The following is a 25,545-nucleotide window of genomic DNA, read 5'->3' as shown; positions in this document are numbered from 1 at the left end:
TATTTTTTTCATTCATTGTACTGTAGTTATTTATTTTTTAGGTACGAAATACTTCTACTTTCACAACCACAGAAAAAAATAAGACTATATTACAACCAGAATCATCAAGAAATGAACAACGACAAACCACTGACAAGGATGTCAAGAGAGCCTACACTGCGATCGTGTTTTATACCATGTCCTAAAGATGGAACCACAAACTTTGCATTCAAATTGTCAGTAATTGCAATGATAAGGCCCTCCATAGACTTAGAGATGAAGGATACCTAGAACAATGTATCTGCTTACTGGATAAGACACCATACCAATCTGGCTTTAAATTGGATAGAAATAAAGAGCAATCAACTTGAGTTTGTTTATAAAGATCAATGAGTAAGGTGAAAATGCACTTCCAGTCTGTTTACCATTAGTAGAAACTAGGCTAGTTTCAGTCTAGTTTGCATAGTGACATGTACAAGCTGTTGAACGAGCCTTGCCTGATACCTACTGTAAGAAAGCTTACAGTAAGGATGGATTGAAATTGACATAATGGGTACCTGGAGGAAAATGGGGGAGGGTCATGCTTAGTCAATTTTATCCAAGAGGAGTGTCTAGTATTTTTTTTCTATCTAGTCCAGGGGCGTCATCATTTGTAATTGATGAAATTTCTATATTTCTCAGTGTTTTAGAATTAGTTGCTTATAAGGCGATGTGTGCCCGATGCCACCCCTCATCTATGATTCTCCGCTGGGCATGCTATTGAAGTGCCCTTATAAGCTATTTAGTGTGGTATCAATCAAATGACCCATACCCTATAGGCCAGGGTTCTCCAACTGGCGGCCCGCGGGCCACATTTTATTTGGCCCCACAAGTTTTTTTTAGTGTGTGGAATTCTCATTGTTGGACATAAAAGACTGTAAAAACACCAGGAAATCGGCTCCAAGTGGTTTAAATTTAAGAAATCTGTTCCCAGGTATTCCCACGCATAATTGAGAGACCCTTGATCATATACAAATGTAAGTAAGGTTTGAAATAATTATGTTTTCGTTAAACATATCTGTTTGGGCTTCTTGCTGTCAATTTGCAGTCTACAAATTATGTGTAATTGTGTTCTGGCCACCTGACCATCCGCTCCAGAAAAAAATTGTCCCGCGGCCGAATCTAGTTGATGATCCCTGCTATAGGCTACGAAGTGCATCCTCAGACAAGCACAGAACAAAGTTATATTTCTAAGATAGCTGCTGGGATGGTGTAAATAAAACTAGACTGCATTACACACGGCAAGGGACATTCCAACCCTGAGCCCCAGCCTGCTCTGCTCTTGCTGATCAAAACCTTTTTGTGTGCTGCCTAACCAATGGTTGTACTGTGTAGGCCTAAGGTGGCAGTTCAGGAGGAAAGTCAAAGGCTTCTTCCAAAAATAATATTTTATTAATTAAGCCTAGTCCAAAAAATTCACTATCTTGCCCATGTTCTGTTCAGTTCAGTTTGAGAAGGAGAGCGTGAAGATGAGGAGGACCAGAGGTAAACTTTGATAGCTTGCTACTATAGATTTGATTAAAAACAATGTTTCTTTCCCATGATGTAGACCTATTTACCAGAGTTAAATAATTAGCCAGGTTCGAGCCACTTACATTGTGGTGCTGAGACTTGAAGCAGCAGCCACGGCACAATCAATCAGAAACGGACAGCTCATGGTGCTAAAAGTATGCATAATTCATTTGAACCATATTCATTTTTATTAGACTTTACTAACAAGAGGGCTTTGTGCTGGAGCCTGTTTCTTCCTATTTAAGAAAGAAGAGGTAGGTCTACCTGTTTGACAGAAGAAATTAGGCTGCTGCTATATCCATACATTTGTCAGTCAAATCCTCCACTCTTTAAATAGCCTACCTCCGTGTCATTGAAGGGCTGTTAAGTTAAAAACTAGACTCAAGTTGAGAGGGTATGAGATGTTATGTCATATGCCTACTTTTTACTAAAGAGAATGGCAAAAAGCACAGCCCTACCCCTTGTTATATTAAGATTTTGAAGAAAATAGAATGGATCCGATTATATAAAGTGATCTATAAAATCGCTTTCGTCCGCGATGCTTTATGCTAGAAACAATCTGTATCATTGGGGATATCATTGTTTTGTTTCTTTGACATTGAGAGGCTGATCTACAACCTCTTATATCCAAGAAGACAAAACAATCACTTTGCTTGGGAAGTAATCTAATTCTGTCACTATCAATTGATTAAGCTAATCACCTTCTGTACAATAAAATATGTTTAAACCAAGACAGCTTTTAGGGAAGCACTTACGACCTTCTCTCATTGGGTTAAGCCATGGAAGAAGAGTAGCCAGCAGTTAAAGCTTACATTTTTCTGCATCAGTAGGCCTTCTCTGTCTGGGGTGGAAAGGTAGGCCTACTCTGTCTGGGGTGGAAAGGTAGGCCTTCTCTGTCTGGGGTGGAAAGGTAGGCCTACTCTGTCTGGGGTGGAAAGGTAGGCCTTCTCTGTCTGGGGTGGAAAGGTAGGCCTACTCTGTCTGGGGTGGAAAGGTACCTTTCCTACTCTGTCCGGGGTGGAAAGGTACCTTTCCTACTCTGTCCGGGGTGGAAAGGTAGGCCTACTCTGTCTGGGGTGGAAAGGTAGGCCTTCTCTGTCTGGGGTGGAAAGGTAGGCCTACTCTGTCCGGGGTGGAAAGGTACCTTTCCTACTCTGTCCGGGGTGGAAAGGTACCTTTCCTACTCTGTCCGGGGTGGAAAGGTAGACCTACTCTGTCCGGGGTGGAAAGGTACCTTTCCTACTCTGTCCGGGGTGGAAAGGTAGGCCTACTCTGTCCGGGGTGGAAAGGTAGGCCTACTCTGTCCGGGGTGGAAAGGTAGGCCTACTCTGTCCGGGGTGGAAAGGTAGGCCTACTCTGTCCGGGGTGGAAAGGTAGGCCTACTCTGTCCGGGGTGGAAAGGTAGGCCTACTCTGTCCGGGGTGGAAAGGTAGGCCTACTCTGTCCGGGGTGGAAAGGTAGGCCTACTCTGTCTGGGGTGGAAAGGTAGGTCTACTCTGTCTGGGGTGGAAAGGTAGGCCTACTCTGTCTGGGGTGGAAAGGTAGGCCTACTCTGTCTGGGGTGGAAAGGTAGGCCTACTCTGTCTGGGGTGGAAAGGTACCTTTCCTACTCTGTCCGGGGTGGAAAGGTAGACCTACTCTGACTGGGGTGGAAAGGTAGGCCTACTCTGTCTGGGGTGGAAAGGTAGGCCTTCTCTGTCTGGGGTGGAAAGGTAGGCCTACTCTGTCCGGGGTGGAAAGGTAGGCCTACTCTGTCTGGGGTGGAAAGGTAGGCCTACTCTGTCTGGGGTGGAAAGGTAGGCCTACTCTGTCTGGGGTGGAAAGGTAGGCCTACTCTGTCTGGGGTGGAAAGGTAGGCCTACTCTGTCTGGGGTGGAAAGGTAGGCCTACTCTGTCTGGGGTGGAAAGGTAGGCCTACTCTGTCTGGGGTGGAAAGGTAGGCCTACTCTGTCTGGGGTGGAAAGGTAGGCCTACTCTGTCTGGGGTGGAAAGGTAGGCCTAACTTTTGAAAGTACCATGTTCAGATTCATAATGACGTCTCAGATTTAATTATTTGCAAACAGGGCCAGTGTCGTTGCAAACAAGACACAGTGATTTGACATTGGAGAAATATGACAAGATGAACAGATAGGCCTCTCTCTCTGTCCCTTCGTTTGGTAATTTGTGTGGCATTAAAAAAATATTCTGCTGATATGTAAAATTACGTAGAACTGCATGACATTATAATAGATTCATGCAATGCTTTTACTATAAAGGAGATCTTTCTACCCCTACTCTTGTTCACATTGGTCTGCGAACCCACAACCTTCTAGCCCACAGCCATGTTCGCTCTCAAAAGTCCTATTTTGCCATGTAATGCTTACAGGACGAAGAACAGTTTGTAAAACTGCATACGTGAGGCTCTGGTCTGTCCCAGAAGTAAAGGCTAAGCGCTAGACGTCCTCTGCTATCCACTTAGGTTTATTATTATTGTGTGTTCAGGGAGGGTTTAGGTCAAATATATTGTGCTGAAGGGAGGGCCATACATTTTCATTTCAAAGAGGTCCAATTTTCTCCATGTAACCCTTAATAATGTTAACTCCCTAAATGCAGGCTATTTCATTAGTGTTGCCTTGCACAACAGATATGTCAGGTGAAACCACTGTCTATAAATGGTCTAGTGAAATGCTGTCCTGGGATTACTACTATGTTCACCTGCTGCCAGATTACTCCTGTGTTCATCTCCAGACATCCGTCCTAAACATTGAGAGAGCAGAGTTGGGCTATGGCTCCCAAGCATCACCTGCCTCTGGAGCGGTGGCACTGCACAGAGCAGTTTCTGGCTTTGGGAATGCGTGTCACTGTGCTGGTGGTGGCGGGTCCGGGGCCCGTTTGGGTGAGGGTGCGGTGGTGACTACGACAGTGGACATTGACTTGGGGGAGCCTGCTGCCGAGCGCTGCTGGAGCTGCTGGGCTGGCACCGTCTGGATCCGCACCTGTAGGAGACAGATACATCAGCCACTCCTACCAACTACTATACCTGATGGGTCAGGAGTTCCCCCATCACATGGTCAAGAACAATTCTTGTCCTGCAACAGAATGCAGTTTGTTTGGGAGCTGGGTAACGGATAACAGGTGAGCTGCTGACTGACCTGTGTGGCCTGTCCCTGCTGCTGCAGCTGCTGTAACTGTTGAGCCGTGACAAAGCTGACTGGCTTGTTCCCAGCTATCAGCTTGGTACCGGCAGGCATGGTGGTGAGGATGATGTTCCTGCCCAGACTGCTGATACTGCACCGACCATATACATACACAGTGAGCTACAAAAGCATTGGGACAGTGAAACATTTTTGGTTGTTTTGGCTCTGTACTCCAGCACTTCTGAAATGATCAAATGACTGAGGTTAAAGTGCAGACTGTCAGCTTTAATTTGAGGGTATTTTCATCCATATATCCAGAAATTACAGCACTTTTTATACATAGTCCCCCATGTTAGGGGACCAAAAGATTTGGGACAAATTCACGCACCCTGAATGAATGGTGAATAATGATGAGTGATAAAGTTAGAGGTATAAATATCATACATCCTCCAGAAATGCTAACCTCCCCTGTTTTTGGTAATGGTGAGAGGTTAGCATGTGTTGGGGGTATGTTATTTGTGCATCTAACTTTCTCACTCATCATTATACACGATTAATTCAGGACATCTGTAATCATGGTAGCATCCACATGAATGTAGATGTGTTAGAAACATATTCTATTCATTTTGCTTCATAGGATGCTGCGTTGTGCATCGTATGATAATAAATACATCATTTGGGAATGATTTATGTCTTTTTTAAGTTACATTTCTTCAAAACTTGATTGGAGAGAAGCAAAACATTTTGGGACTATGTCAACAACAATGGACTAAAAGATAGTTTTGGGGTGGAGTTTTCCTTTAAGGCTGAACTGAACATGAGGACTCACTTGGTACTGAGGTTTCCTTTCAGTATGGGCGTGGTCATCACACTCTTACTTTTCAGTGGTTGGCTGAGGACAGACAGAGGCACTGTGAACCGAGCTGGTAACTTCCCCTGGGGAAATAAAAGAGACAGACAATCATTGGATGATCCTTTCAAAGGTGGGGTGGTGGGGGCTATATAGAATGTGGCTATATAGAAGGTGGCTATCGAGAATGGGGCTATATAGAATGGGGCTATATAGAATGGGGCTATCGAGAATGGGGCTATAGAGAATGGGGCTATCGAGAATGGGGCTATCGAGAATGGGGCTATAGAGAATGGGGCTATATAGAATGTGGCTATAGAGAATGGGGCTATAGAGAATGGGGCTATAGAGAATGGGGCTATATAGAATGTGGCTATAGAGAATGGGGCTATAGAGAATGGGGCTATAGAGAATGGGGCTATCGAGAATGGGGCTATCGAGAATGGGGCTATAGAGAATGGGGCTATAGAGAATGGGGCTATATAGAATGTGGCTATAGAGAATGGGGCTATAGAGAATGGGGCTATATAGAATGGGGCTATATAGAATGGGGCTATAGAGAATGGGGCTATATAGAATGTGGCTATAGAGAATGGGGCTATATAGAATGTGGCTATATAGAATGGGGCTATATAGAATGGGGCTATAGAGAATGGGGCTATATAGAATGTGGCTATAGAGAATGGGGCTATAGAGAATGTGGCTATAGAGAATGGGGCTATAGAGAATGGGGCTATAGAGAATGGGGCTATATAGAATGGGGCTATATAGAATGGGGCTATATAGAATGTGGCTATATAGAATGTGGCTATATAGAATGTGGCTATAGAGAATGTGGCTATAGAGAATGGGGCTATAGAGAATGGGGCTATATAGAATGGGGCTATATAGAATGTGGCTATAGAGAATGTGGCTATAGAGAATGGGGCTATAGAGAATGGGGCTATATAGAATCTTGAAAATAAGAGAGATCCGACGTTAGCCCTCCCAACAGAGGCAGAGAAGGTGTCTGGATAAAGAATTGCTACACTCCTGTTATTACACAACCATCCTGAATCCCACAGTAGATATAAGAGGGGAGTTAATGGTGATGTTGATGAAGCTGTGGGACTTACTGGTTGTGTGGACACCACTGTGGCTGTGACGGGGACCTGGCGGACAGTAGCTGTGGCTGTTCCCAGAGTCAGGGAGCCTGAGGCAGAAGAGCCTACCGTCACCCCTTTAGCTCCGGCCAGTCCGCTGGTGGCTATGGTGACAGTGGCAGCTCCAGTGGAGACTGGTTTGCTGCCAGTGGTGGTTGTGATGGTTTGGCCCTGTTTCTGTGGGATGACCCCGAGGCCGGGCATGATCCGTATGGTGGTGCCACTCTTCGAGTCAGACGAGGAGACGGTGGAGAAGGTTCTGGTCTTCTGCTCGGCCATAGTGACTGCTAGGGTGGGCATCAGGCGGATAGTATCCCCTGCAGCCTTCAACAGGGTGGTGGTGCCAGCAGAGGCCTTGCTGGTCCGGACTTCACCCGAGGAGGAGGCTGGGCTGGAGGTGGAGTGGGGTGGGGTCACATGGAGAGTAGCAGATATGCTCTTGGTAGTGGCAGTGCCTAACATGTCGGGGGTGAGTTTGACGGTGGTGAGAGGGGACTTAGTTAGGGTGGCCATCATGTCAGGAGTGATCCGCAGCACCGTCTGTCCTTTAGAGTCTGTGGTGATGGAGGAGGGGGGCAGGCGGAGCACATCCTTGCCCTGGATGCGAAGATTGGTAGCCGTTATTGGAAGACCCGGTCTACCTTGAGACTTTATGCCCAACTGGCCTGTGATAGCCACCTTTAGAGAGATAAATTACATGAGAATAAAACATACAGGAAATACTCTGACAAATGAAAAAACAAATCTCTTTCATGAACACATTACAGCGAAACTATAAATATCTGAAACCTTATTTACATGTAAATCCTTAAATGCCTCCTAATGAACTGTACTAACTTCCTGTTCACCTGTTTGATGATGTTCTGGCTGGTGACTCCCTGTCGGACAGCGGGGGAGGTAGGGTTGTGTGCTGGGCTGCCAGGGGACGCAGTCTGAGGTTTGAGGACAGTAACAGCAGTCGTCAGGCCTGACACTGACAGGGTTGTCTGCCCTCTGGACGCCTGCACCTGGATGGGGCTACCAGCAGACTGGGTCCTCAGTGGTAATGACACCACAGCCTGCTCAGTTACAGGGTGGAGAAAGGAGAAACACAACCCTTCAATTACCTGCGCCAGTGTATTACAGCAAAAAATGCCTCTCATCTGTGGTTCAAGACCATGTCTGATTAATACAGTTAAACATGGTGCAAATTCCAGGTAAATGTTTTTAACTCTACTCAAAATCAATGTAATACTGAAGAGACTCAGTTCTCTTGATAGTAAGCATTGCATTGTTTTGTGGGTAACAGAATGGTCAGTGATTAACCTGTGTGATGCCCTTGGTTCCCATGGTGACTGGCACTCTGATTTGATGAGGGGTTTGGTGCACCAGCGTGGCATGCTGTCCTCCTGCTGTCTGGGAAGAAACCACTCGTACCTGTGGGAGAGAGCCTGACTGGTGGCCCACTACCCTGGCTGTGTGTTGGGAGGTAGCTGGCTGAGAGACCTGGGGGCCAGACTGGCTGCTGGACAACAGGGTCCCCAGCTGGGGCATGGGGGGAGGAGATACCAGTAGAACACTAAGGGTGAAGAGAGCAGTGCATTAGTACTAACATAACATAAAGAAGTTCTATAATTGAGTCTGATAAGAGTTCATCCATGGAAGCTGGGTTATACTGACCCAGGACTGGTCTTGACTGAATCTGGGATCCCAGCTTTGGTGGGGGTTGTGGCTACAGGGGCGAGGGGTGATTTGGGGGTTCCAGGGGTGCTGGTAGTGGGGGTGGTCGGAGTTGGGGACATGGGACCCCCCACATCACTTGCTTCCAGGCCTCCAGGGGTCTTACCACCCCCCTCCTTACTTCCAGACTTCTATAACACACAGGGTGCATAGTCACCATCAACACATACCACAACCATGACATACAGTTACAGACAGTTATATTGGCACCATTGCCAATATAAAAACAGCTTCTATCTCGAGGCAATCAGAATGTTAAATAGCCATTAATAGCCGGCCTCGGCCCAGTACCCTGCCATGAACTTAGTGACTGTTACTAGCCGGCTACCACCCGGTACTCTACCATGCACCTTAGAGAGACTGCTGCCCTATGTACATGGTCATTAAACACTGGTCACTTTAATAATATTTACATACAGTTTCACATACTTTATTCTAGTCAAGGCTCATCCTATATAAATACTTCTGTACACACCTTTTTTATTCATATCAAATCAAATGTATTTATATAGCCCTTCTTACATCAGCTGATATATCAAAGTGCTGTACAGAAACCCAGCCTAAAACCCCAAACAGCAAGCAATGCAGGTGTAGAAGCGCGGTGGCTAGGAAAAACTCCCTAGAAAAAGGCCAAAACCTAGGAAGAAACCTAGAGAGGAACCAGGCTATGAGGGGTGGCCAGTCCTCTTCTGGCTGTGCCGGGTGGAGATTATAACAGAACATGGCCAAGATGTTCAAATGTTCATAAATGACCAGCATGGTCAAATAATAGTAATCAGTGAACAGGTCAGGGTTCCATAGCCATAATTTGCTTTCTAATGATCATGATCTTTTCCTCAAAGAAGTTCATGAATTTATTACTGCTGAAGTGAAAGCCATCCTCTCTTGGGGAACGCTGCTTTTTAGTTAGCTTTGCGACAGTATCAAAAAGAAATTTCAGATTGTTCTTATTTTCCTCAATTAAGTTGGAAAAATAGGATGATCGAGCAGCAGTGAGGGCTCTTCGATACTGCACGGTACTGTCTTTCCAAGCTAGTCGGAAGACTTCCAGTTTGGTGTGGCGCCATTTCCGTTTCAATTTTCTGGAAGCTTGCTTCAGAGCTCTGGTATTTTCTTTATACCAGGGAGCTAGTTTCTTATGACAAATGTTTTTAGTTTTTAGGGGTGCAACTGCATCTAGGGTATTGCGCAAGGTTAAATTGAGTTCCTCGGTTAGGTGGTTAACTGATTTTTGTCCTCTGACGTCCTTGGGTAGGCAGAGGGAGTCTGGAAGGGCATCAAGGAATCTTTGGGTTGTCTGAGAATTTATAGCACGACTTTTAATGCTCCTTGGTTGGGGTCTGAGCAGATTATTTGTTGCGATTGCAAACGCAATAAAATGGTGGTCCGATAGTCCAGGATTATGAGGAAAAACATTAAGATCCACAACATTTATTCCATGGGACAAAACTAGGTCCAGAGTATGACTGTGGCAGTGAGTAGGTCCGGAGACATGTTGGACAAAACCCACTGAGTCGATGATGGCTCCAAAAGCCTTTTGTAGTGGGTCTGTGGACTTTTCCATGTGAATGTTAAAGTCACCAAAAATTAGAATGTTATCTGCTATGACTACAAGGTCCGATAGGAATTCAGGGAACTCAGTGAGGAACGCTGTAGATGGCCCAGGATGACTGTAAACAGTAGCTATAAAAAGTGAGTGAGTAGGCTGCATAGATTTCATGACTAGAAGCTCAAAAGACGAAAACGTCAGTTTTTTTTTGTAAATTGAAATTTGCTATCGCAAATGTTAGCAACACCTCCGCCTTTGTGGGATGCGCGGGGGATATGGTCACTAGTGTAACCAGGGGGTGAGGCTTCATTTAACACAGTAAATTCATCAGGCTTAAGCCATGTTTCAGCCAGGCCAATCACATCAAGATTATGATCAGTGATTAGTTCATTGACTATAACTGCCTTTGAAGTGAGGGATCTAACATTAAGTAGCCCTATTTTGAGATGTGAGGTATCACGATCTCTTTCAATAAAGGCAGGAATGGAGGAGGTCTTTATTCTAGTAAGATTGCTAAGGCGAACACCGCCATGTTTAGTTTTGCCCAACCTAGGTCGAGGCACAGACACGGTCTCAATGGGGATAGCTGAGCTGACTACACTGACTGTGCTAGTGGCAGACTCCACTAAGCTGGCAGGCTGGCTAACAGCCTGCTGCCTGGCCTGCACCCTATCTCATTGTGGAGCTAGGGGAGTTAGAGTCCTGTCTATGTTCGTAGATAAGATGAGAGCACCCCTCCAGCTAGGATGGAGTCCGTCACACCTCAACAGGCCAGGCTTGGTTCATACTGTCCATAATGTCTACAGTGCCTTCAGAAAGTATTCACACCCCTTTACTTCTTCAGGAGTACACATTTAAGTTGGAAGGAGTCACTCTGTGTGCAATAAGTATTTAACTTTTTTTTTTAATGACTACCTCATCTCTGTACTCCACACGTGTATAATAATGTTTACATAGCTTTGCCCTACTCATCTCATATGTATATACTGTATTCTATTCTACTGTATTTTAGTCTATGCCTCTCCGACATTGCTCATCCCAATATTTATATATTCCTTAATTCCATTATTTTACTTTTAGATTTGTGTATTGTTGTGAATTGTTAGATATTACTGCACTGTTGGAGCTAGAAACACAAGCATTTCGCTACACCCACAATAACATCTGCTAAACACGTGTATGTGACCAATAAAATGTGATTTGATATACAATTATCTGTAAGGTCCCTCAGTCGAGCAGTGCAGTTCAAACACAGATTCAACAACACAAACGAGGGAGGTTTTCCAATGCCTCGCAAAGAAGGGCACCTATTGGTAGATGGGTAAAAAATAAAAAAACACAGACATTGAATATTCCTTTGAGCATGGTGAAGTTATTAATTACACTTTGGATGGTGTATCAATACACCCATTCACTACAAAGATAGAGGTGTCCTTCCTAACTCAGTTGCCGGAGAGGAAGGAAACCTCCAATGGTGACTTTAAAACAGAGATAGGAGAAAACTGAGGATGGATCAACAACATTGTAGTTATTCCACTATACTAACCCAAATGACAGAGTTAAAAGAAGGCAGCTTGTACAGAATAAAAATATTCCAAAACATGCATCATATATATATATATATTTACCTTTATTTAACTAGGCAAGTCAATTAAGAACAACTTCTTATTTACAATGACGGCCTACACCAGCCAAACCAAGACGACGCTGGGTCAATTGAGCGCCGCCCTATGGGACTCCTAATCACGGCTGGTTGTGATACAGCCTGGATTCGAACCAGGGTGTGTGTAGTGACGCCTCTAGCACTGAGATGCAGTGCCTTAGACCGCTGCACCACTCAGGAGCCCCCAGTTGGGTAAAATGTATGGAGTAAAAATTAAATTATTTTCTTTAGGAATGTAGTGAAGTAAAAGTAGTCAAAAATATAAATAGTAAAAGTACAGATACCCCAAAAAACTACTTAAGTAGTACTTTTTACTTAAGTACTTTACACCACTGCAAATTTGTGCCCAACATTTTTGAGAAATAAATGTTTTGTGTGTATGGAACATTTCCGGGATATTTGATTTCAGCTCATGAAACATGGGACCAACACTTTACATGTTGCGTTTATATTTTTGTTCAGTATTTTTGTGAAGAAATAGGGAATTATTTAAGAACAGTGCAAGGGTGCCAATATATTTGGTCGCAACTGTATATTAGACAACAACAGAGCTCATTCCATAGTAACAGTCTGATCAGCCTATCATCAGGATTCTAGACAGAAATGACAAGTGGTTTAGCAAGGCTTTCCACATTCAAAGTCGCAAATTCTCCAGTCTGCATACAAGCTGAGAGGGTATGTCAGTGTACATTAGCTGAGAGGGTATGTCAGTGTACATTAGCTGAGAGGGTATGTCAGTGTACAATAGCTGAGAGGGTATGTCAGTGTACAATAGCTGAGAGGGTATGTCAGTGTACAATAGCTGAGAGGGTATGTCAGTGTACATTAGCTGAGAGGGTATGTCAGTGTACAATAGCTGAGAGGGTATGTCAGTGTACAATAGCTGAGAGGGTATGTCAGTGTACAATAGCTGAGAGGGTATGTCAGTGTACAATAGCTGAGAGGGTATGTCAGTGTACAATAGCTGAGAGGGTATGTCAGTGTACAATAGCTGAGAGGGTATGTCAATGTACATTAGCTAAGAGGGTATGTCAGTGTACATTAGCTGAGAGGGTATGTCAGTGTATATTAGCTAAGAGGGTATGTCAGTGTACAATAGCTAAGAGGGTATAAAACGTCAATTTGTCGGAGGTACAGCAATTATAGCAGAGTAGAGGCAGTGGGACTCACAGGCTTAGACGCAGGTTTAGGTTTCTGCTGCAGAGCCTTTCTGGCCTTGGCAGCAGCAGCTTGAGCCTGGTGAATCCTCTCTAGATGAGGACAGAATCATTAGTTGTAACAATGTGCCTGTGGGCTACTGAGGAAAGCAATGTCAACCACATTCAGATCTTATCACTTTTCATTGGTAGAAAGTGCTGCTCACCAAACTCCTCCTGACCGCGGTCGCGGTGCAGGTAGATCCACAGCTTGCGGCCGATGTCATACTTCACACAGGGGTCCTTCTCATAGTGCAGCCTGTCCAGAGCCCCACTCACAACCGTGTTCACCTGCAGGAAACATTACATGAGGTGCAGTGCTCAGTCACAGACAAACAAGGACAGACCGATAACAATAACCCAGTCGCCGTGAGGATCTAACCTGAGCACTGGTGACATCTGGTGCCAGGAATTGAGAGTCCTTGAGCAGCTCACAGATCTCAGCTCTGGTCCCCTCTCCGTTGGGCAGCCGGGCTGCTGCGTCCCGCACTGAGGAAGAGGAGGAGGAGCAGAATAGTCCTATCTAACCTGTGGCTACTGCAACAACACCACACACTGATGGCAGGTGTATACATGACTGTGACTGGTTATATTGAAAGGGTCAGTCTTACCCAAGGAGAGGATGGTGACATAAGCTGGGCGGTCAGAGCGCAGCAGAGTGTGTTCTCTGGCTTTGTTGAGAGACATCTCCTTGTCAAAGACCCCCTTAACAGGCCCCACCACAGACTCAAAGCCATGCATTCTGAAGGTGAAGGCTTTGTGTGGCTGGTCATACCGCTGCTGCTCCTGATGATCAAAACAAGAACATGGACGCATAATGATTACAGAGAACACTGTGTGATCGTTGTAAATAATACACAATACAGAACAAACCCTAGACTGAAAAGGTAGAGACGTGACACGGACCTGCACTTGGAAAACATGCCTCTCGTCTCCTGTGCTGGGCCGCACCACGAAGTCAGTCCAACTGCTTAGTTACGGAGAGAACAGTAATTCAATCAAATCTAAATCCCACATACACTACCCAAGTCATTCTGAGTAAGAGCATTTGTGAAATGAGTAAAGTGGAAACTTACACTCTAGGGGTGGGAGAAGTCATCTCTGTTAGTTCTTCACATTCTGTCTGTAAAGGACATTGTTTTTTGATTCAAGTGTATTAGAGGGAACAGAAAACGACCATACTGACAGAGTAGTGAGAAGTGGAAATGTGTACTTGCAATACCTTGACCACAACCAAGTCCTTGGAGTCGACCCACAGCTGCCACAGAGCACTCAAATCCTTCTCTCCATCCTGACTGGGACCTTCGAGACATGAGATCGAGACAAACCTCTATGTCTCAAACTATAAATATTTTAATTTGCAATGTGACAGAACTTGGACAGATCATCTGACTGACAAAAAGGAGATCTTACCAATCCATTTCCATCGCTGGGAGTTTTCCCTGAACGCCACATAGGGAGTGAAGCCACTGGGAAGAACCAACATACCGACTGAGTGAGAGAGAGAGAGGAAGACATTGAGCGAGAGAGAGAGAGAGAGAGAGAGAGAGAGAGAGAGAAGAAAGATGAGAGGATGATGATATTACTGCTTTAACGATGCAGAGAAAAGATGTCTGCCTGGTCACCTTTAGTCTCCCCAGCCAGGAAGTGCAGGGCCGGCAGCACCATCTCTGACCAGCAGGAGGCCGAGGAGAACCAGGGATTCAGGGAACTAGCTGGAGATGTCTGCCACTGTTGGACCTTCTCCTCCAACTAACAACAGGACATACATGAATCATTATATACTCTTAAAGTGTTACAACAGTTCCAATTCAAAGTAACAGTTCAGCTCATCACATGCCAACTCAGTGGTCTTGTGGTTAGTGTCCACCCTACGTCATACCAAAGACACTAAAAATGGGACCTGATGCAACTCTGCTTGGCACTCGGCAATAAGGAGATAGATTGGGGGTAGAAAGGCCTTGTGATATATTAGCGTCCTGTCTAGGGGGTGTGCTTGTACATCAAGCTGCCTCACGCTATAGAAACAGGAAATAGGCTCCTGATCCTATGAGCCTTTCTGCCTCGCTTGTGCAAAGCTTCTTACTGATCACATACGCCACCATGTCGCCAAACCTACTAGCAATATACTTGTGTAGGTATAACTGAGTGAATACCATGGTGGTGCTGGCGAGGCCATCTAGTTTTAGGATGTTCTCCAGCAGGTTGAAGAAGCTCACAGCGATCTCCTCCACCATGACAGGGCTGCTCTGCACCTCCTCCATTGGCCTGCAGAGAGAAAAGTACGGTGTGCAGTGTGCAACTGAATTCATGACAGCATCTAAAATGTCTGGAGCACAAGAATATCAGTCAAGCTGTCACTTTGCTTCACTCACTGAATGTATGAACAGAGATGTTCTAACATGACAATAGTATCAAATCAATCAAATGTATTTATAACGCCCTTTTTACATCAGCCGATGTCACAAAGTGCTATTTAGAAACCCAGCCTAAACCCCAAACAGCAAGCAATGCAGATGTAGAAGCATGGTGGCTAGGAAAAACTCCTAGCCACTACTCTACTCTGCTCTACTGCACTCTACTGTACTGTACTGTACTGTACCCTACTCTGCTCAGCTCAGTTCTACCCTACTGTAGCATGCGATATTTCATTACTAACATGTCAGGTAAAAGTGCCATCTTTGTGGGATGAGTACATAGACTTCACACTGTTACCAGTGCCTGTAATCTGGTTTGGGTTATTAATCAACCTACCAGGGTGTTTACAAACACTACAGGAACAAGATCATCCACATGTATTGATCACATTTTTACTAATACAGTAAAACTTTGTTCTAAAGCTGTATCCGTACCCATTGGATGCAGTGATCACAATATAGTGGCTATATCCAGGAAAGCCAAAGTTCCAAACGCTGGGCCTAAAATAGTGTATAAGAGATCATACAAAAGATTTTGCTGTGACTCTTATGTGGATGATGTTAAAAATATTTGTTGGTCTGATGTAATAAGGAGCATCCAGATGCTGCACTTGATGAATTTAAGAAACTCCTTCCTATTATTGATAAACATGCACCTATTAAGAAACTGACTGTTAGAACTGCTCCTTGGATTGATGAGGAATTGAAAAACTGTATGGCTGAAGCTGAAAGAGATGTGGCTAATAAGTCTGGCTGCACATCTGACAAGCTGATTTACTGCAAATTCAGAAATTACAGTTGAAGTCGGAGGTTTACATACACCTTAGCCAAATACATTTCAAAACTCAGTTTTTCACAATTCCTGACATTTAATCATATTAAAAAGTCCCTGTCTTGGGTCAGGAAGGATGAACTTTATTTTAATAATGTGAAATGTCAGAATAATAGTAGAGAGAATTATTTATTTCAGCTTGTATATCTTTCATCACATTCCCAGTGGGTCAGAAGTTTACATACACCCAATTAGTATTTGGCAGCATTGCCTTTAAATTGTTTAACTTGGGTCAAACGTTTAGGGTAGCCTTCCACAAGCTTCCCACAATAAGTTGGGTGAATTTTGGCCCATTCCTCCTGACAGAGCTGGTGTAACTGAGTCAGGTTTGTAGGCCTCCTTGCTTGCACACGCCTTTTCTGTTCTGCCCACACATTATCTATAGGATTGAGGTCAGGGCTTTGTGATGGATGTCATAAGGTGAATGCACCAATTTGTAAGTCGCTCTGGATAAGAGCGTCTGCTAAATGACATAAATGTAAATGTGATGGCCACTCCAATACCTTGACTTTGTTGTCCTTAAGCCATTTTGCCACAACTTTGGAAGTATGCTTGGGGTCATTGTCCATTTGGAAGACCCATTTGCGACCAAGCTTTAACTTCCTGACTGATGTCTTGAGACGTTGCTTCAATATATCCACATAATTTACCTTCTTCGTGATGCCATCTATTTTGTGAAGTGCACTAGTCCCTCCTGCAGCAAAGCACCCCCCACAACAGGATGCTGCCACCCCCGTGCTTCATGGTTGGGATGGTGGTCTTCGGCTTGCAAGCGTCCCCCTTTTTCCTCCAAACATAACAATGGTCATTATGGCCAGACAGTTCTATTTTTGTTTCATCAGACCAGAAGACATTTCTCCAAAAAGTACAATCTTTGTCCCCATGTGCAGTTGCAAACTGTAATCTGGCTTTTTTATGGCGGTTTTGGAGCAGTGGCTTCTTCCTTGCTGAGCAGCCTTTCAGGTTATGTCGATATAGGACTTGTTTTACTGTAGATATAGATACTTTTGTACTTGTTTCTTCCAGCATCTTCACAAGGTCCTTTGCTGTTGTTCTGGGATTGATTTGCACTTTTCGCACCAAAGTATGTTCATCTCTAGGAGACAGTTCAGGAAGGTCAGATTGACTGTCAAATGCCTTCTGTGCATCTAATGTCACTAATGCGGTAGGAATATAGGTTTGGGGAGTGAGATGCGGAGTGAAATTCGTTGGGAGTTGTGTGTTTGAGCAAATTCAATGCTACTTCTCTGGTAACAAATTAACAGAACTCCTTCCTGAGCGGTATGACGGCTGCGTGGTCCCATGGCGTTTATACTTGCGTACTATTGTTTGTACAGATGAACGTTGTACCTTCAGGCATTTGGAAATTGCTCCCAAGGATGAACCAGACTTGTGGAGGTCTATAATTTTTTTTCTGAGGTCTTGGCTGATTTCTTTTGATTTTCCCATGATGTCAAGCAAAGAGGCACTGAGTTTGAAGGTAGGCCTTGAAATACATCCACAGGTACACCTCCAATTGACTCAAATTATGTCAATTAGCCTATCAGAAGCTTCTAAAGCCATGACACCATTTTCTGGAATTTTCCAAGCTGTTTAAAGGCACAGTCAACTTAGTGTATGTAAACTTCTAACCCACTGGAATTGTGATACAGTGAGTTATATGTGAAATAATCTGTCTGTAAATAATTGTTAGAAAAATTACTCATGCACAAAGTAGATGTCCTAACCGACTTGCCAAAACTATAGTTTGTTAACAAGAAATTTGTGGAGTGGTTGAAAAACAAGTTTTTGACTCCAACCTAAGTGTATTTAAACTTCAACTATATGCACTAAAACCGAATTTCTCGAGTGCCAAGTTCAGGAAGGTGAGATTGACTGTCAAATGCCTTCTGTGCATCCAATGTCACTAATGCGGTAGGAATATCAGTTTGGGAAGTGAGATGCGGAGTGAAAGTCGTTGGGAGTTGTGTGTTTGAGCAAATACAATGCTACTTCTCTGGTCACAAATTAACAACAGACTTTCAGCATGCTTATAGAGAAGGGCACTCAACATGTACGGCACTGACATAAATGACTGATGATTGGATGAAAGAAATTGATAATTAGAAGATTGCGGGAGCTGTACTGTTAGAGATCAGTGCAGTCTGACTTTATTGAACATAACCTGTTGTTGAAAAAACTTGTGCGTTATGGCTTTTCAACCTCTGCCATATCATGGATTCAGAGCTATCCATCTAATAGAACTCAGAGGGTTTTCTTTACGGGAAGTTTCTCTAATGTCAAATCTGTGGTGTACCGCAGGACAGCTCTCTAGGCCCTCTACTCTTTTCTATTTTTACTAATGACATGCCACTGGCATTAAACAAAGCATGTGTGTCCATGTATGCTGATGATTCAACCATATACAGTTAAATGCCCCCCCCTTCTCCACATTTTGTTACGTTACAGCCTTATTCTAAAATTGATTAAATACATTTTTTCCCCAATACATCTACACACAACACCCCATAATGACAAAGCAAAAACAGGTTTTTAGAAATGTTTGCAAAATACCTTATTTACGTAAGTATTCAGACCCTTTGGTATGAGACTCGAAATTGAGCTCAGGTGCATCCTGCTTCCATTGATAATCCTTGAGATGTTTCTACAACTTGATTGGAGTCCACCTGTGATAAATTCAATTGATTGGACATGATTTGGAAAGGCACATAGAGTTGACAGCGCATGTCAGAGCAAAAAGCAAGCCATGAGGTCGAAGGAATTGTCCATAGAGCTCAGACACAGGATTGTGTCGAGGCACAGATCTGGGGAAGGGTTAGCAAAACATTTTTGTAGCATTGAAGGTCCCCAAGAACACAGTGGCCTCCAGCATTCTAATATATTATTTTTCAACCTTTTCTCCCCCAATTTTGTGGTATCTAATTGGTAGTTACAGTCTTGTCTCATCGCTGCAACTCCCGTACGGACTCGGAAGAGGCGAAACACAACCCAACCAAGCCGCACTGCTTCTTGACACAATGCCCACTTAACCCAGAAGCCAGCCGCACCAATGTGTCGGAGGAAACATAGTGCACCTGGCGACTGTGTCAGCGTGCACTGTGCCCGGCCCACCACAGGAGTTGCTAGTGCGCGATGGGACAAGGATATTCCTGCCAGCCAAACCCTCCACAAACCCAGACGGCGCTGGGCCAATTGTGCGCCAACCCATGGGTCCCCGGTCGCGGCTGGCGGCGACAGAGCTTGGACTCGAACCCAGAATCTCTAGTGGCACAGCTAGCACTGCGATGCCGTGCCTTAGACCACTGCGCCACTCGGGAGGCCGTGGCCTCGATCATTCTTAAACGTCAGAAATTTGGAACCACCAAGACTCTTCCTAGAGCTGGCCGCCCGGCCAAACTGAGCAATCGGGGGAGAAGGGCCTTGGTCAGGGAGGTGACCAAGAACCCAATGGTCACTCTGACAGAGCTCCAGAGTTATTCTGTGGTGATGGGAGAACCTTCCAGAAGGACAACCATCTCTAAAGCACTCCACTAGACAGAAGCCACATGATAGCCCGCTTGGAGTTTGCCAAAAGGCACCTAAAGGACTCTGACCAAGAGAAACAAGAATCTCTGGTCTGATGAAACCAAGATTAAACTCTTTGGCCTGAATGCCAAGCATCACGTCTAGAGGAAACCAGGCACCATACCTACGTTGAAGCATGGTGGTGGCAGCATCATGCTGTGGGGATGTTTTTCAGCCGCAGGGACTGGGAGACTAGTCAGGATCAAGGGAAAGATGAACGGAGCAAAGTACAGAGAGATCATTGATGAAAACCTGTTCCAGAGTGCTCAGGACCTCAGACTGTGGCGAAGGTTCACCTTCCAACAGGACAATGACCCTAAGAACACAGCCAACATAACGCAGGAGTGGCTTCGGGACAAGTCTCTGAAGGTCCTTGAGTCACCCAGCCAGAGCCCGGACTTGAACCAGATCGAACATCTCTGGAGACCTGAAATAGCTGTGCAGCGACGCTCCCCATCCAACCAGACAGAGCTTGAGAGGATCTGCAGAGAAGACTGGGAGAAACTCCACAAATACAGGTGTGTCAAGCCTGTAGCGTCATACCCAAGAAGACTCAAGGCTGTAATGCTGCCAAAGGTGCTTCAACAACTGTAATCCATTTGCAAAAAATTCTAAAAACCTGTTTTTGCTTTGTCATTATGGGGTCTCGCATGTAGATTGATTAGGGAAAAAACATTGTCAATTTTAGAAGAAGGTTGTAACGTAACAAAATGTACACATCAGCAACCACAGCTAATGAAGTTACTTCAACCCTTAACAAAGAGTTGCAGTCTGTTTGGAATGGGTGACCAGTACTAAATTGGTCCTGAACATCTCTAAAACTAAGAGCATTGTATTTGGTACAAATCATTCCCTAAGTTCTATACCTCAGCTGAATCTGGAAATGAATGGAATGGCTGTTGATATTTCTTGTTTTCATAAGAAACATTAATTTGTTATATCTGGAGTATTTCTCCTGTCCTGTGTGAATTTAAGTATGCTCCCTCTAATTCTCTTCCTCTCCCTCCCCTCCCTGAGGACCTGAGCCCTGGGACCATGCCTCAGGACTACCTGGCCTGATGACTTATTGCTGTCCCCAGTCTACCTGGTCGTGCTGCTACTCCAGTTTCAACTGTTCTGCCTGCAGCTATGGAACTCTGACCTGTTCACCGGACATGCTACCTTGTCCCGGACCTGCTGTTTTCGACTCTCTCTCTCTACCACACCTGCTGTCTCTAACTCTGAATGCTCGGCTATGAAAAGCCAACTGACATTTGAGGTGCTGACCTGTTGCACCCTCTACAATCACTGTGATTATTATTATTTGACCCTGCTGGTCATCTATGAACGTTTGAACATCTTGGCCATGTACTGTTATAACCTCCACCCAGCACAGCCAGAAGAGGACTGGCCACCCCTGGTTCCTCTCTACGTTTCTTCCTAGGTTCCTGCCTTTCTAGGGTGTTTTTCCTAGCCACCGTGCTTCTACATCTGCATTGCTTGCTGTTTGGGGTTTAGGCTGGGTTTCTGTATAGCACTTCGTGACATCGACTGATGTAAGAATGGCTTTATAAAGACATTTGATTGATTTGATTGATGAGCACATGGAACTCCCTTCCATCTTACATAGCTCAAGTGAACAGCAAACCTAGTTTCAAAAAACAAATAACGCAAGACCTCTCCCCCATGTGACCTACTTGTTGTGTGCATGTACTGACATGTATATGTAACTGATAGATGTAAACACACACTACATGCTAATGTTTTAAATGTATGTAAAATGTAAAGTATTTTGTCTGTAATGTCTTCTTCATTATGTCGGACCCCAGTCAGACTAGCTGTTGCCATTGGCGTCGGGTAATGGGGATCCTAATTCATTAAATCAAATCTCCTGTAACCCTTTTAAAAATGTTTATTTTAGGCTATAGATGCCAGGACAGTAATGTTTTGCTAACCATAGAGGGGTTGGTTGTTTAGCAACAAAACCTACGCGTGCTTAACTATGTGGCAAAACAGATGGTGTTGGCTTAGATTGTTGACAACATGTAAACTAGATTTCTAATGAATCAAATCAAATCGACTCACTCTTCCTTGACACTGGGCAGTGGAGTGACTGGGGTCTCAGGCAGAGCAGCTGTGATGTTAACTGATGGAGCTGGGGCTTCTGAAGGCATCAGAGCCTCACAGGGATCCTCAGACTCCACTTTAATTGTCCTCATCTTCTTCTTTCTCCTCTCCTCCCTCATCTTCCTCTTGGGCAGAGCCAGGTCAAACAGTGCTAGATCATAGAAGATACTAGTTAAGAATGTTTCTACACTAGTTGTGCCTTACATCATTCAGAGGATTTAATTGAATCTAGCTACATACACTACTAACCAAAAGTATGTGGACACCCTTTGAAATTAGTGTATTCGGCTATTTCAGCCACACCTGTTGCTGACAGGTGTATAAAATCGAGCACACAGCCATAGACAAACATTTAGCAGTAGAATGGCCTGTATTGAAGAGTTCAGTGACTTTCAACGTGGCACCGCCATAGGATGCCACCTTTCTAACAAGTCAGTCATCAAATTTCTGCCCTGCTAGAGCTGCCCAGGTCAACTGTAAATGCTGTTATTGTGAAGTGGAAACATCTAGAAGCAACAACGGCTCAGCCGCTAAGTGGTAGGCTACCCAAGCTCACAGAACGGGACCGCCGAGTGCTGAAGGGCATAGCGCCCAAAACTGTCTGTCCTCAGTTGCAACACTCACTACCGAGTTCCAAACTGCCTCTGGGAGAAACATCAGCAAAATAACTGTTCATCGGGAGCTTCATGAAATGGGTTTCCATGGCCGAGCAGCCGTACAAGTCGGCTGGAAAGGTGTAAAGCTTGCCGCCATTGGAATCCGGAGCAGTGGAAATTCTGGAAAATCTTAACGTTACAGCATTCAATGATTCTAGACGATTCTGTGCTTCCAAATGTGTGGCAACAGTTTGGGGAAGGCCCTTTCCTCTTTCAGCATGACAATGCCCCCATGCACAAAGAGAGGTCCATACAGAAATAGTTTCTCAATATCGGTGTGGAAGAACTTGACAGGCCTGCACAGAGCCCTGACCTCAAATCCATCGAACAACTTTGGGATGAATTGGAACGCCGACTGCGAGCCAGGCCTAATCGCCCAACATCAGTGGCTGACCTCACTAAATGCTCCTGTGGCTGAATGGAAGCAAGTCCCGCAGCAATGTTCCAACGTCAAGTGGAAAGCCTTCCCAGAAGGGTGGAGGCTGTTATAGCAGCAAAAGGGGGGACCAACTCCATATTAATGCCCATAATTTTGGAATGAGATGTTTGACGAGCAATTGTCCACATACTTTTGGCCAAGTAGTGCATGATTAAATTTGGCTTCATGATTATGATTTTGGTGTTTTGATTATAGACTTGACTTTACTCACTCATCATGGAGCCTTTACGACCTATGTTCACTCTAGACATCATGTCACCCAGGCGGATGTCAGAAGTCATCAAGTCTGGATGATCCTGTGCAAATAACAATGACTAGGATTAGGATACAAGGAAATGTTGTACAAGATGATATTAGGTAGATAAACAGTGTCCCCAATTTCCAATCACACCTTGATTATATGGATAGCAGAATTCTCTGCTGTTTTTGTGAATGGAGAAGCATAGAAGAAACTAACCGGTTGTCGTCTCCTCTTCTCTCTATGTCTCCGTAGCATGGCTCTCATGTCCTTCTCTCCCAGTTCTTGCTTATCTGTGTAAGCAGGCACCACATATCCTCAATCACTACATCTGCAGAGTCTTTATGTACATTACAGCAGTAGGGCTGGGAATTGCCAGGGACCTCACGATACAATATTATCACGATACTTAGGTGCCGATACCATATGTATTGCGATTCGATGTTCAAAACATATTGTTCACCATATGTCTGCTGCAGCAAGACAGAGAGCATGAGAACTCGAGTTTTGATCAGTCATGGAAATACATGTGCTGAAAACATGTTGGCTCTCTATTTAAAAAGAAGACGGAGAACAAGCTATTGGACGAAAAATACCGGCGTTTTGGCGCAGTTACAGCTGACTAGCGCAAGCTAGTGCTATCTAGCAAAATCGATACTTGGAGTCAAAGTATCGATTTAATATCGTCCAAAACAATATTGCGATATGTAACCATAAATGTTTTTCCCCAATCATTATACAGTAGCTGTTTAGATCTACTGTAACTGACCGGTGGTCTTCATGTCCTGGGTGGAGAGACTGGGCAGAACCCTGACAGAGACTGTGGGCGTTGGAGAGGAAGGAGATTGAGGTGTTGGCAGCCAAGAGGCTGTATCTGCAAATACAACGCAAAGGACAAGTATGTGACATAGAAAACATTGAAAGATGAACTCTGACACTTATTCAATGCTGCTAAATGCAATTACATTTCAACATTCTAGGCTGATGAAAGCAGACTCACCATCATCGTCAGATGAGGCATTGCTGTCTCCACACTCAGTTTTAACTTCCCTCAGTATCCGGCACACTCTTCCTCTGACCCTCTGTTCCTGCACCTCACCATGTGTCTGGGTGGGATACTTTCTGTTCACCGCAATGTCAGGGCCACTGCGGACAGCCAACTCTAACAGTTCCTAAACACACAGAAATGATATACATGAACATACTGAGGAAGGCCATTCACCTTGTGCTTGAGACTGAAGCTTGAAGATATATGACGTACCTTTCTAGAGACCAGGATCTGTTTAAGGAGTTTGTGGTAGTACTGCTGCAACGAGTTCAGCTGGCGTTTTTTCTGGGACTTGGCACACAGTTGTCTGTACTTAACCACTTCCGGATTGAAATGGCCATCTGGGGAGAGCACAGTGGTTCATGATATCACTGATGTGCCATAAACAGTCCAAAAACGTACTCAAAATCAAGCCGTTTGAGAGAGGCGGAACGTTACCTTGGAACAGTTTCTGTGCAAGATGCAAGGGGTTTCCGAAGCAGAAGTTCTGTTTGTTGAAGAGTTTGCTGATGGTGCTGTCCTGCTCACTAGTGTTGTCTTCTTGAAAGTGTGGTAACAGTTGCCGGAGATGCTGCCTCTGGTCATCTGTCAGTACTTCAGACCAGGTGCTTTCACTCAGCACAGAGAAGAAGATTTCAGGCTGTTTGCCCAACAAAAACAAAAAATATATATAAACAGAACTGTAAATGCAACAATCGATATACAGTACACCTTTATATATACTGTCTATGCAGTGTACACAATGGATAAACAGCATATGATAAAGTTAACACAGAAATCACTGCAGTATGCTTTTATTAGCTACTCACATCCTCAAGCAGGTCTTCTGGAAGACTCACTTGACAGTTTCCCAACATGCACTCTTCAGTGATGCGCCCATCATTGCCCTCCCCTGAGTCTAGGGGGTCGGTCAGCATGTGATCAAGGGCATCCATTCTGATCTTCCTTAACAATCTGAAGGAAAAAAAATGAATTGCATTGGTAGCTACAGTAACGTTCGCTATCTAACTAAAATCACGAGTCCATTGGCGTTGTTAGCTAGCTAGCTAACGTAAAATAGAACCGTTTAGTCTGCATTTCTACAGAAAACATGATCGATCTTGTTGGCTGGCTAACTCGATATTACATTATCATGTCAAGGATGAAATACACACCAACAACACATGTCAACGTGAGCTACTAGCTAAATTATGCTAGCCAGCTACCTAAGGCAAGATAACTACACCAGGAAAAATACGATTCAATGAAGTATTCTGCGCACTTTGGATATGATTATCTAGCTAGCAATGTGAGCTTAAACAATAGATAACTAGTTTAGCTAACAAAGCCAAAATGAACCAATTTACCAGAAAATTGAGCACACTGGACATCGGATAAAAGAGTCAGAGGGGAATCATAACAACGACGTACCAATACGGTTTCCGTCCCGTCCGCTAAGTCTACCGTGAGTACTTCCAATTTCCTCGATTCTGGTTGCATT

General features: G+C 44.4%; 1 protein-coding gene and 1 long non-coding RNA gene across 5 annotated transcripts; both read right to left on the bottom strand.

Annotated features, from left to right (window-relative positions):
• Positions 1-2: 2 nt before the first annotated feature.
• LOC123725196 (uncharacterized) lies at positions 3-3,043 on the bottom strand. Its single transcript, XR_006757685.1, has 2 exons — positions 2,560-3,043; positions 3-2,528 (listed from the first exon to the last, which is right to left on the bottom strand). It is a non-coding gene; the product is annotated as an uncharacterized lncRNA (long non-coding RNA).
• Positions 3,044-3,698: 655 nt separating this feature from the next.
• On the bottom strand, positions 3,699-25,491 carry nfrkb (nuclear factor related to kappaB binding protein). 4 transcript variants are annotated; one of them, XR_006757684.1, is made up of 26 exons: positions 25,412-25,491; positions 24,875-25,019; positions 24,504-24,705; positions 24,279-24,406; positions 24,018-24,189; positions 23,787-23,891; positions 23,237-23,310; positions 22,991-23,075; positions 21,643-21,835; positions 14,922-15,033; positions 14,391-14,517; positions 14,179-14,256; positions 13,988-14,067; positions 13,842-13,888; positions 13,672-13,735; positions 13,377-13,551; positions 13,148-13,254; positions 12,933-13,056; positions 12,740-12,819; positions 8,298-8,488; positions 7,944-8,196; positions 7,487-7,696; positions 6,612-7,316; positions 5,476-5,582; positions 4,662-4,826; positions 3,699-4,505 (listed from the first exon to the last, which is right to left on the bottom strand). XR_006757684.1 is itself a non-coding variant. In XM_014128964.2 (26 exons), exons 2-26 carry the CDS (start codon positions 24,998-25,000, stop codon positions 4,368-4,370), a joined length of 3,819 nt encoding a protein of 1,272 aa, XP_013984439.1. In that variant the 5' UTR covers positions 25,001-25,019; positions 25,412-25,491; the 3' UTR covers positions 3,699-4,367. The 4 variants fall into 4 exon arrangements, 3 of the variants coding, with proteins under 3 accessions (XP_013984439.1, XP_013984442.1, XP_013984440.1); XM_014128964.2 differs by having other exon boundaries at positions 4,662-4,797; XM_014128967.2 differs by having other exon boundaries at positions 4,662-4,797; positions 8,298-8,485.
• Positions 25,492-25,545: the final 54 nt, after the last annotated feature.

The sequence above is a fragment of the Salmo salar genome, chromosome ssa11, assembly GCF_905237065.1.
Source record: "Salmo salar chromosome ssa11, Ssal_v3.1, whole genome shotgun sequence".
Classification (NCBI taxonomy): domain Eukaryota; kingdom Metazoa; phylum Chordata; class Actinopteri; order Salmoniformes; family Salmonidae; genus Salmo; species Salmo salar.
This window is presented reverse-complemented; position numbering and strand designations above follow the sequence as displayed.